This window comes from Podarcis bocagei (assembly GCF_964188305.1).
Source record: "Podarcis bocagei genome assembly, chromosome: 1".
Taxonomy (NCBI): domain Eukaryota; kingdom Metazoa; phylum Chordata; class Lepidosauria; order Squamata; family Lacertidae; genus Podarcis; species Podarcis bocagei.
In genome coordinates, this window is record NC_138125.1 from 5204683 (window position 1) to 5217019 (window position 12337).

General features: G+C 45.6%; 1 protein-coding gene and 1 long non-coding RNA gene across 4 annotated transcripts in view; both read right to left on the reverse strand.

The window, feature by feature from the left end:
* Positions 1–12337, reverse strand: part of LOC308587544 — a 187879-nt gene that overhangs the window by 44852 nt on the left and 130690 nt on the right. The window lies entirely within an intron of this gene.
* The window catches only part of FRMD6 (FERM domain containing 6), a 148869-nt gene that overhangs the window by 39377 nt on the left and 97155 nt on the right, over positions 1–12337 (reverse strand). For all 3 annotated transcript variants that reach the window (XM_081192581.1, XM_081192580.1, XM_081192582.1), the window contains one exon: positions 367–626. In XM_081192581.1, coding sequence (XP_081048707.1) covers positions 367–465 — 99 coding nt within the window. In that variant the 5' untranslated portion in view covers positions 466–626. The remainder of the gene's footprint in view (positions 1–366; positions 627–12337) is intronic.

Consider the following 12337-nt stretch of genomic DNA (forward strand, 5'->3'; position numbering starts at 1 on the left):
AGATAGTTATACGGATGAAAATGTATAGTTATAATAGGTTATGTATAGAGCAAAGTTAAATGAAAGAGGGTAAGGATTTGCTGAAAAGACTTGGAAAATGGGAATACAAAAGGGGAGGTGTGAGGAGGTCAAGGAAATAAGCAAATGAGATCAAAGATGCTGAAAAATGGATTTATTCTTTTTTAAAATATCTTTTTTTCCCCTTCTTTTTTCTATTTCTTTTTTTCCTTCTTTCTAGGTTGTCTTTTTGTCAACTTTCTTGTTAGCTTGTGTTTGTTAGTTTTTGTTAGTTTTTTCTTTATGTGTAATTTTTTGTATAATCTCAATAAATATTCTTTGAAAAAAAGAAAGAGACGGCTCACTCACGTTTATGATGATGTTGAGGGAATGGTCGTTGGGGAGGAAAACACACACGCTGCGTCGGTCCTGCATGACTCTGTTATTGTGGAAGTTCAATTTGTTCATCGTGTTCCGGGCCTTCCCCGTGGATGTCTGAGCGAGCCGCTTGGAGACTGCGCGGGAACCTCGGGGTCACGGTACTGGGAGACCAGCAGCTCCACCTCCTCCTGCTCACCTGCGGCCCAGCAGGCTGGGCATCTGAGCATCTCTTCCCATGGGTACCATCACTGGAAAGGATGAGAAGCACATACAACGTCAGATGCTGCTGGCCACGAGAAGATGGGAGAAGAACTTCGCCATGGCCTACCCCCAGTGTTGGACTACAACTCCCATCATCCCTGACCTCGTCCAACCACAGCTGAGAAACACTGCACCCAAACCAATAATTACGATTATTATTGTTTTAATCCCACCTTTAAATGAAAAATATAGAACGCAAGAGGTGGCCTGCAACTAGGAATGAGAAGCCCTCTCAATTTCTGTTTCCCATTTCCCCAATCTTTAAGTTTGGTTCTCCACATTTACAAATACGTTTGAGATTCTCTGTTTCTTTTAAAATCCTCATGAAAGTTCTTCAGCATTTCAACGTGACTGGTCGGAGGTTCGAATCCCGGCAACTGGGTGAACTCCCATTGCTCAGTCCCTGCTCCCGCCAACCTAGCAGTTCGAAAGCACATCAAAGTGCAAGTAGATAAATAGGCACCGCTCTGGCGGGAAGGTAAACGGCGTTTCCGTGCGCTGCTCTGGTTCGCCAGAAGCGGCTTAGTCATTCTGGCCACATGACCTGGAAGCTGTACGCCGGCTCCCTCGGCCAATAAAGCGAGATGAGCGCAACAACCCCAGAGTCGGCCACGAATGGACCTATTGGTCAGGGGTCCCTTTACCTTTACCTATCTCCCAATAGACCCACTTTTGCAAAGCACACTATCCCTAATATTGTCCCTATTATTACTTATTACCTGCCCCTTGCCCTAAGGTACCAGGGCATATTACAAGACTAAAAACGCAACATTAAAAGCAGCCTGAAACAACTTACAGTCGTAAAAATAAGGTGTATCCTAAAAACATACCCCTTCATGTGCCAAACATTTGCCCCTGCTGTTTTTGATATATTCACCATACAGTGGTACCTCGGGTTACAGACGCTTCAGGTTACAGACTCCACTAACCCAGAAATAGTGCTTCAGGTTAAGAACTTTGCTTCAGGATGAGAATAGAAATCGTGCTCCGGCGGCGCCGCAGCAGCAGGAGGCCCCATTAGCTAAAGTAGTGCTTCAGGTTAAGAACAGTTTCAGGTTAAGAACGGACTTCCGGAACGAATTAAGTACTTAACCCGAGGTACCACTGTACAGTTTTTTCAGGTGAGGAAAAAACAAGGAAGCGCGTTTTCAATGTTATAGTCGTCAATGTGAGCATTTTTTCAAAGGAACCTTTTAACCCATTCTACGCATTCCTCTCATCATTACTTGGCTGGAGGGCTGAGGAGCAAAATGCGCCAACGTGTGAATTTTGAAAGATGGCTGTGTGTTTCGTTCATGTATCATCTCAGAAAGTGTGAATGGGGCAGAATTGGCTTCAAAGGAGAACAGGATCGAATTTCTGCCCCTGTCCTGACTCGCGACCCGTTTTCTCCTCAAGTGGTGGAGGAGTCGAGAAGGACAAAAATTCCCTCAACTCAGGCACACAATTCACCCAGAAGAAGGCGGCCTTCGCGCCAGCGGATGGAACGAAGTTGTTACTTGCGTAAAATGTTTCTGAACTGCGATTCAGCCGAGGATTCCAGGCTGCCGGACGAAAGTACAAGAATAGTTCCCGCTGCACGCAAATGCAACGGATGAGATCATTCCCTCTCTTTGGCACACAAACACACACACAAAAGTGTGAACGGAAAAGCAAGCTAAAAACAGAGAAGCTAACAAAGAGAAAAAAGTGGCTGCAACTATTAGTCTAAAATGCCCAGGGCAACAAGGAATAATAATAATAATAATAATAATAATAATAATAATAATAATATTCAGGCAGGAGTTCCCCTGCCCCTCCTTACCTGGAAATGACAAGTACCAAACACAAAACTTAGGACCCTTGTATCTACGGGACCGCCTCTCCTGGTCTGCCCCGTAGAGGACCTTAAGGTCCATGAATAACCATAGTTTAGAGGTCCCGGGCCCTAAGGAAGTCAGACTATCCTCCACCAGGGTCAGGGCCTTCTCAGTGATGGCTCCAACCTGGTAGAATGCTCTGTCCCATGAGACCAGGGCCTTTCAGGATTTAACCTCCTTCCGCCGGGCCTGTAAGACAGAGCTATTCTGCCTGGCCTTTAATTTGAATTCAGCCTGATCCTTCATTTCCCTTCTGTTCCCTCCCCTTCCCCTTTTATGAAGATCACCTGCTCTGAGACCCCACAGCTAATTCTCCCCTGACCCCCTTGCTGGCCCAGGTAGGACCAATTCAGCCAGCTAGCCCTGGGGGTTATCTGATTGATTTTTGATTTTTATTGTTATTCATGTTTTTATACTGTATTTTATGCTGATTTTATAATTAAGTTTTTTAAAGTGTTGTAAATTTGTTGTTAGCCGCCCTGAGCCCTGTTTTTGAACCAGGAAGGGCAGGGTATAAATAAAAATAATTTATTATTATTATTATTATTATTATTATTATTATTATTATTATTATTATTAAGACATTTTGCATGGAAAGCAAATGTTGCACCACTGAGCTCTACAGCCCTTCCTCATTTTTCTTAAAGGCTTAAGCTGTTGCTCCTAGGTTCAAACTACATTCAGCCCGGCTTCCTACTTATTTGCTTAGGGACAGATGTCTTGTGCAGAGTTGGACCACTGGTCCATGTAGTTCAGTATTTCCAACACTGACTGGCAGCGCCTCTCCAGGGTTTTGGGCAAGCGCTAACTGGAGATGCCAGCGACTGCACCTGAGACTCCACCATCCCTTGAAGGATGCTGCGGCAAATTTGCTTTCCTGGGAAAGAGCACATTTCGTCACCTGCGCTCCCGTCTCCGCAATCTGGTGCCGCAGTCCATTTGTGTGCCCTCAAAGTTGCTATGAGGCCTTTTTGCCACCGGGCTCCCACCTCTGGAATTTGCAGCAACCCATAGCACTGTTTTAATTATCCTCTCCCCCTCCGCTGCCAAAGAAAATGCCGCCACAAACATGAACGAGGGCACCTTTTTATAAAGCGTACATTTCCCAATTGGGTTAGTCAAGCCATCGCCTCTTTTTCACTGAACGGAGGGGGCTTTGCATCTTTTTAATCAACTGGAAACTCATCTCCTGAAAGCCTGCAGGGCTTTCTTCCACGTGCATTAAGCAGCTGTCCAAAGGCAAGCTCCCTTCTCATCTCTGAACGTTAAGAGGATAAGCTGAGCCTTCCTGGATCAAGACCATCCAGTCCGGGATCCTGTTCTCACAGTGGCCGCCCAGGTGCCAGTGGGAAACCAGGGAGCAGGATTCTAACATAAGAGCAACTATCCCCTCCTATGGTTAATAATAATAATAATAATAATAATAATAATAATAATAATAATAATAATAATTTATACCCCGCCCATCTGGCTGGGCTTCCCCAGCCACTCTGGGCAGCTTTCAACAAAATATGAAAATACCATAATACATCAAACATTAAAAGCTTCCCTAAACAGGGCTGCCTTCAGATGTCTTATAAATGTCTGGTAGTTGTTCTCTTTGACATCTGGTGGGAGGGCGTTCCACACGGCGGGTGCCACCACTGAGAAGGCCCTCTGCCTGGTTCCCTGTAACTTGGCTTCTCACAGTGAGGGAACCGCCAGAAGGCCCTCAGCGTTCTGTTTGGGCAGAACGATGGAGGTGGAGACGCTCCTTCAGGTATCCTGGGCCTTTGAGGCCGTTTAGGGCTTTCAAGGTCAGCACCAACACTTTGAATTGTGCTCGGAAACGTACTGGGAGCCAGTGTAAGTCTTTCAAGACCGGTGTTATATGGTCTCGGCGGCCGCTCCCAGTCACCATTCTAGATGCCGCATTCTGGATTAGTTGCAGTTTCCGGGTCACCTTCAAAGGTAGCCCCACATAGAGCGCATAGCACTAGTCCAAGCGAGAGATAACCAGAGCATGCACCACTCTGGCGAGGCAGTCTGCGGGCAGGGAGGGTCTCATCCTGCGTACCAGACGGAGCTGGCAAACAGCTGTCCTGGACACAGAATTGACCTGTGCCTCCATGGACAGCTGTGAGTCCAAAATGACTCCCAGGCTGCGCACCTGGTCCTTCAGGGGCACAGTTACCCCATTCAGGACCAGGGAATCCTCCACACCTGCCCGCCTCCTGTCCCCCAAAAACAGTACTTCTGTCTTGTCAGGATTCAACCTCAACCTGTTAGCCGCCATCCATCCTCCAACCGCCTTCAGGCACTCACCCAGGACCTTCACCGCCTTCACTGGTTCTGATTTGAAAGAGAGGTAGAGCTGGGTATCATCTGCATATTGATGGACACCCAGCCCAAACCCCCAGTTGCTGGTTTCCAGCAACTGGGATTCAGAAACATTGCTGCCTCGGACCATCGATAGCCCTAAGCTCCTCCATGAATTTGTCCAATCTCCTTTTAAAGCTGTCCTGTGGGAGGGAGTTCCATAGATTAACCACGCACTGTGTGAAAAAGTACCGTATTGGCCCGAATATAAGCCGCATCCGAATATAAGCAGCACCTTTAAAGTTTGGGGGGGGGGGGAGAGAAAAAAAGACAAGACCCAAATATAAGCCACTTCCTTAAAATTCCACAGGCACTCATACCCGTTTCGTTTTACTGTATTTCTGTTTCAGCAGCGATACCGTAAAAGCCAATTTTTGTAAGGTCGCAAATTTAAGCCACACTTTTAACTTTTCACGGTCGGAATTTGGAAGGGAAAAAAAGTGCAGCTCATATTCGGGCCAATACGGTATTTTCTTTTATCTGTCGTGTTTTGCACACAGTGCCCTGACGTGGACAAAAATAGTGATTTCCTTAACAGGAAGGCTCTAACCATCTGAAACAGAGAGTGGAGAAGGAACGATGGAGAGAGAGAAAAATACGGGAAAACGCAGATGACCAGTACATATTTTATTTCATAAAAATTATACACCTCTTGATTGCAAAAAACCAAAAGAAAAACCTCAAAGCGGTTTACAAAAGGTAAAACAGTAGAATCAAGAAAAAAAAATCAGTGCCATACTCTTAAAAGATACACAAGTTAAATCCTTAAACAGATTAAAATTATCTCAGCTTTCTAAGCATCCGGGTAGGCTTGTCTTAAACTAGGTACTTAGCAGGCTAGGAACTTAAAGTTGGTTGCAGCTGGGAAGAAGGATTAAAGTGGCAAGGTCACAGATATGTGAGGAAACGTGGATTTTGAGGAGGGGGGCTGACGATGGGAGAGGGGTTTCTGTGCCGGTAAGGTGTCAATGCGCTTTGTGGCTCAGGCTAGGATTCCAGAACGGCTTTTGTAACATCGCTGTGGCTCTTTTATCCCAGGCTGCCTCGGCCTCGCGGCTGCCTTCTTTGCAAAACCAGGCGAAGGGCTCCATCCGGTGTAAAATTCCAAGGGCTTCGACGCAGGCACCGTGAAACTGAAGGGTTCTTTGTGCTGAGAAGCCTCAAAACTTCTATAGAGGAGCAAAGCATGCAGAGGCGTGGGTCCAGCAGAACAAAGTGGTACAAAAGTGGATCTTGCTGCTTCAGAATGCAGGTTGCCACTCTTTTTACAAAACGCAAGACATTAGGGAGAAATGTCCTAGCTGCTTACTGTGCCAGGTTTGCATTTGCAGGGAAGCACAAAAAACTGCAACCCACTGCCAGCTTATTTATCGGGGTCGATCCATACTGGTGCCTTATTATACTGGACGTGTAGACCAGCTGTAAATACACTTCCCAGATGGGGAAGAAATTACATGTTCAGTAGCAGATGGGCAAAACCGATTCCTGCAAATTATTTATTTTGCTTGAAAGGATTCCCTCACTGAGAGAAGCCAAGTTACAGGGAACCAGGCAGAGGGCCTTCTCGGTAGTGGCGCCCTCCCTGTGGAACGCCCTCCCTCCCACCAGATGTCAAAGAGAACAACAGCTACCAGACTTTTAGAAGACATCCCTGTTTAGGGAAACTTTTAGTGTTTGATGTATTGCAGTGTTTTAATATTTTTTTGGAAGCCGCCCAGAGTGGCGGGGTATAAATAATAAATTATTATTATTATTATTTGGGGGCCTACCCTTCAGCCAAAGGAAAAAAGGTTCATACATCAGTTTAATGTAAGGCAAACATGGCTCCCCAGCATAGAAGACACGACACAAAGGGAAAGGGGCTCAAGAGGGAGGAGGAAAGGAAGCAAACTCTGGTTCTTCACTGTAAAGTTCTTTTAGCAACCAAGCTGGAATGGAAGAGGAGTTCAGGGAGGGGAGGAGGGGAGCTGGTGGTCTCTGCTGGCCTGGCAGTGATGGAGGGAGAAACCGGAAGGGGCTGGTTTCTCAGTGGCCCGCCTTCCTTCCTTCCTTCCTTCCTTCCTTCCTTCCTTCCTTCTCTCTCTCTCTCTCTCTCTCTCTCTCTCTCTGCTGCAGCCACTCGAACAAACTGGCAAGGGAAGGAAGGCATGAGTTGAAGCCGAGAAGTAGTGCATGGGGGGGGGGGTGCTTAACCCTGCCTGCCACCAGTCATTCCCCCGCCCTACAATCCACAGCTGTTCTCCCCCTAGCAAAGATTCAAGGCACCCATTTCCCATGCTGCAGCATCTGGTGGAGGCAAGGTCCCTGGGTGGGGTGGGGAATAATAATAATAATAATAATAATAATAATAATAATAATAATAATAATAATAATAATAATAATTTATTATTTATACCCTGCCCATCTGGCTGAGTCTCCCCAGCCACTCTGGGCGGCTCCCAATCAAGTATTAAAAACAATACAACAAGAACAGCAACAAGTGTCATTGTTAAAACCGTGTCTATGGAAGACAAGCTTACTCAGTTCTAGATTCAGGCAGGTAGCCGTGTTGGTCTGGCACAGTAGAAATACAATAAATAATTAATAATAATAATAATAATAATAATAATAATAATAATAATAATAATAATAATAATAATAAATTATTTATACCCTGCCCATCTGGCTGGGATTCCCCAGCCACTCTGGGTGGCTTCCAACAAAATATTAAAATACAATAATCTATTAAACATTAAAAGCTTCCCTAAACAGGGAATATAAATTTTTTTTTTTAAATGTCCAGTAGCGCCTTAGGGACCAACTAAGTTTGTCACTGGTATGAGCTTTCGTGTGCATGCACACTTCTTCAGATACCTTGCACACGAAAGCTCATGCCAAGAACAAACTTAGTTGGTCTCTAAGGTGCTACTGGACAATTTTTAATTTTTTAAAAATATATCTTACTCGGTGAAATATACTCAGAGTCGCAAAGTGATTTCATGCTCTTTATTCAGCTCATAGTGGTGAGGAGGAATGAATGAATGTCCCCTCACAGTATCTGCTTTATATACATTATTTACACAATGGGCTGCACATGATTGGCTTATAGTAGAATTCTGGAATTAGCCAATCAGGTTGTGGATTCACTTCTATCTGGAGCAGGATTGGGTGGTTCTGCCAACCAATCATACTGCTGCATTGTTCTAGGACCAATCAGACTGCTGCATTCTGAATCCTATTGTTCTAGGACCAATCAGACTGCTGCATTTTGGATCCTATTGTTCTAGGACCAATCAGACTGCTGCAGTTTGGATCCTATTCAACTCAGTACATAACACTCGGCTACGAATGATCGCCAAAGAAGAAGACGACGACATTGTTCTCCCTCTTCCATTTTATCTCCAGAACAACCATGTGAGGCGGGTTGGCCGAGAGGCAGTGACTGGCCCCAGGCCGCCCAAGTGAGCTTTGTGGCCAAAGGGGGTGGGGTGTGTCTCCCAGGTCCTAGTCAGTCACTCCAACCATGACATGGTACTGCCTTTTCGCACCTTCCCCAAATCCTTGGCAGAGACCAGGAATTATCAGACACAGGACCCCAAGGAAAAGGCGGCTGCGAACTGAGTCTCAAACCACGGCGGCTGCACAGATTTCATTCCATCCACATTTCTCTCTCGTTTCTCTGTGATGACTAGGGCTGGGTGACATATCGAGATATCATCCAAAACCAGTTAGCAGTCCATGTCTTGATATCGGTTTCGCAATTTTGGACCTGGCAATAGAGTGCAAATCATGACTTGTGCGCTCTGCAAAAATCACGATGTGGGGGAAACCGTGAAGCCAGCCAAAACCTCCATCCTTATTTCAGACATCAGGACATATTGGTATATCACGATGTTTAGCTGGTGATATATCACAATGCCGAAAACCAGATATCGCCTAGCCCTAGTGATGACAAACACCAAAGCTGTCAACTCGCCATCAAGCAGCTTGTGTTTTTCTTTCCAGGAGCGTGGAATTCAATCCCAAAACAGAGCTTGAGAGGAACTTCTGACTAACACTGCTATGTCTCAGCCAACGTCGCTTCATCTGTGTCTCCGTCTATTTTAAGCTCTTTTTGCACCTATAAAGGGCCAGGCAATGCCTTCCCGAAAACTCTCCGTCTCTCGGTGTTTAACAACCCCTTACCTAGGCACTCCCAAGGCCCAATTTAAAAACCTTCAGCTTTACGGGAACCAAAACATTTCACCGACCTCTGTTTCGCCATCCACTTAATCACCCAAAAGCTCCTGCTGCTGGCTCAGTCCTCCAGAGAACCCTAAGCCTCGTTGAATACAAGGAAATTCAGGCTTTCTTGCCAGCGTGAGCCCAAGATGTTTGGCCACCTGAGGCAAGCCACAAAATGCCACCTCGCTCCCTGCCACGGAAGCAGGGCTGAGTGAAGATCCACAACAGGAACAAGGAGGGAACGAAGATCTACCTGGAATCTGCTGCCCCTGTGGATTCTGCCGCCCGAGGTGGTTGCCTCCCCTTGCCTCATGGGAGGGCCGGCCCTGTTTCTTGCTCACAAACGCACGCAGACATACAGGCTCTCTGAATGTCCTTTGTATAAGCATAATTATTTGTGCTCGGTTACACACTACCAGAGACACGGGTGGCGCTGTGGGTCTCTTCTTCTATCTTAACTTTACTCTCCTTTCACGCTAATCATTTTCTGGATTCACTCGGTTGAAATGAAGCATTTGCCTGGGGTGGGGGGAATCCTAAATATACAAAGGCAGCATCTGTCATACTCACGAGTAGCCCCACTGAAATCCATGGACATGGATAGCTCAAGACTGCAATAGGTCTACACAACCCATTGCACCTAGCGCAGTTTTCAATGTGATATTCATATCAAAATCAAAGCTTTACTTGAACTTTTTTTTTGGGGGGTGGAAAACTCATAAATATTTTAAGATGTCGAAACTCAAAACATTCCCCTTACATTATTTAAATTTTAAGGGGGGGGGATGAAGGCACCAAAAAAAACTGGTAGCATACTAATTTTAGCATGCTTGAACAGCTGTGAACATCAATATCTTAGGGGCAGACATCCTAGCTATAGCTAGCTGGGAAAAGAAGCTTTGATTTTAGATTTAGTTAGATTGGATTGGACTGGATCCACTCCAGTTAGCCAATTCAACTTGTAATTTTCTTGTTCAAATCTGTAGCTAAGTCCCTTAGCGATTTACAATAAAATCAAAATTCACTACCCAAATCTTTTAAATAACTGACTGTGGTTTTATTAGTCACCACCAGTAATTTATCTACCTCTGGTTGTTTCTACAGTTTCCATAGCTCGGGGTGTCCAGCAGTCCGCTGTTGCTGGGAAAAGCTGCAATCATAAGGGCTAGCAACTTGGAACATTTTTAAAGCAAGCAGAGTGAAAATTCTCAGGATGCCAATGTCATTTGTTCAGTATTGGATTACGGGCAACTGGAACCTCTAATTAAAACCGAAGCAAGATGGTTGGAGCATATTCTTCTTTGGCGATCACTCTGTAGCAGAGTAAGACTGTCTTCCATAAACACGGTTTTAACAATGAGTCCGTAATACTGTATTTTTCGCTCTATAACACGCACCCGAACATAACACGCATGTAGTTTTTAGAGGAGGAAAATCCGTAGGCATGCCACCCATAGGCATTCCCTCCATAACACGCACAGACATTTCCCCTTACTTTCTAGGAGGAAAAAAGTGAGTGTTATGGTGCAAAAAATACGGTAATTCTCGATCCTGGTCCGACTGCATTGGCTACCAACTAGTGTCCAGGCCCAATTCAAAGTGCTGGTTTTGACCTATAAAGCCTTAAACGGCTCAGGACCACAATACCTCAAGGACTGCCTCTTCCCATATGAACCTGCCCGGACCCTGAGGTCATCTTCCAAGGCCCTTATTCGTGTGCCTCCTCCTCGAGAGGTCTGGAGTGTGGCAACATGAGAACGGGGCCTTCTCTGCAGTGGCTCCCTGGCTGTGGAATGCTCTCCCCAGGGAAGTTTGCCTGGCACCTTCATTGTACACCTTTAGGCGCCAGGCAAAAACGTTCTTTTTAACCAGGCCTTTGGTTGATCTGATGGACATCCTATGCCCTTTTAAAATGTGTTTTCTGTGGGGGTTCGTCTGAGTGAACTACAGAATGGAAATAGAATCATCTCATCCACCCTGAGCCAAGACCCCGCCGGACTTACCATCACCTTGGGAGGACATCCAACACCCCTTTAGAATGTGGCTCTTTTGCGGGTTTTCTATTGGGTTATTGTTTTTTTGTTTGATTTTGCATGCTGTGGTCTTGTTTTTGAACTACCCTGAGACCTCCGGGTTTGTGTTCTGCCTCCACAATCAGAAGAAGTGATGCTTCTGAACAGCAGAGGATTGCTCTTCTGCAAGACCAGCCAAGGAGGTGAAGGGCAGGAAGGTGTATAAATTGAAATAATAATAATACAGTGGTGTCCCGCAAGATGAATGCCTCGCAAGACGGAAAACTCGCTAGACGAAAGAGTTTTCCGTTTTGGAGGTGCTTCGCAAAACGAATTTCCTATGGGCTTGCTTCGCAAGATGAAAATGTCTTGCGAGTTCCTGCTGGTTTTTTCCCCTTCCCCCCTTTTTCTAATCCGCTAAGCCGCTTATCAGCTGATCCGATCAGCAGATAAGCCGCTAAAAGCCGCTAATAGCGCTAATAGCGCTAATCCGTCAATGGGCTTGCTTCGCAAGACGAAAAAACCGCTAGACAAAGAGAATCACAGAACGGATTCTTTTCGTCTTGTGAGGCACCACTGTAACAGTAATAATAGTAGTAGTAGTAATAATTATAACAACAACAACAATAATAATAATAAATTCACATCTACAGGACCGCCTCTCCTGGTATGCCCCGCAGAGGACCTTAAGGTCCACAAACGGCAACATTTTGGAGGTCCCAAGCCACAAGCTTGTTAGATTGGTCTCAACTAGGGCCAGGGCCTTTTCAGTACTGGCCCTGACTTGGTGGAACGCTCTGTCACAAGAGACTAGGGCCCTGCAAGATTTAACTTCTTTCCGCAGGGCCTTTAAGTCAGAGCTATTCCACCTGGCCTTTAATTTGAATTCAGCCTGATCTTTTATTTCCCTTCCCTTCCCTCCCTCTCCCCTTTTATGAAGATCACCCGCTCTGAGACCCCACAGCTAATTCTCCCCTGGCCTCCTCGCTGGCCCAAGTAGGACCAATTCAGCCAGCTAGCCCTGGGGATTATCTAATTGATTTTTGATTTTTATTGCCATTCATGTTTTTACACTGCATTTTATGCTGTCTTTATAATTAAGTGTTTTAAATTTGTTGTTAGCCGCACGGAGCCCAGTTTCTGAACCGGGAAGGGCGGGGTATAAATAAAATTTTAGTATTATTATTATCATTATCATTATTTTCCCTTCCCTCCTCTGCCTCTACGTCAGAGGGATTGGGGATCATGAGAGATGCAGTTTCCCCG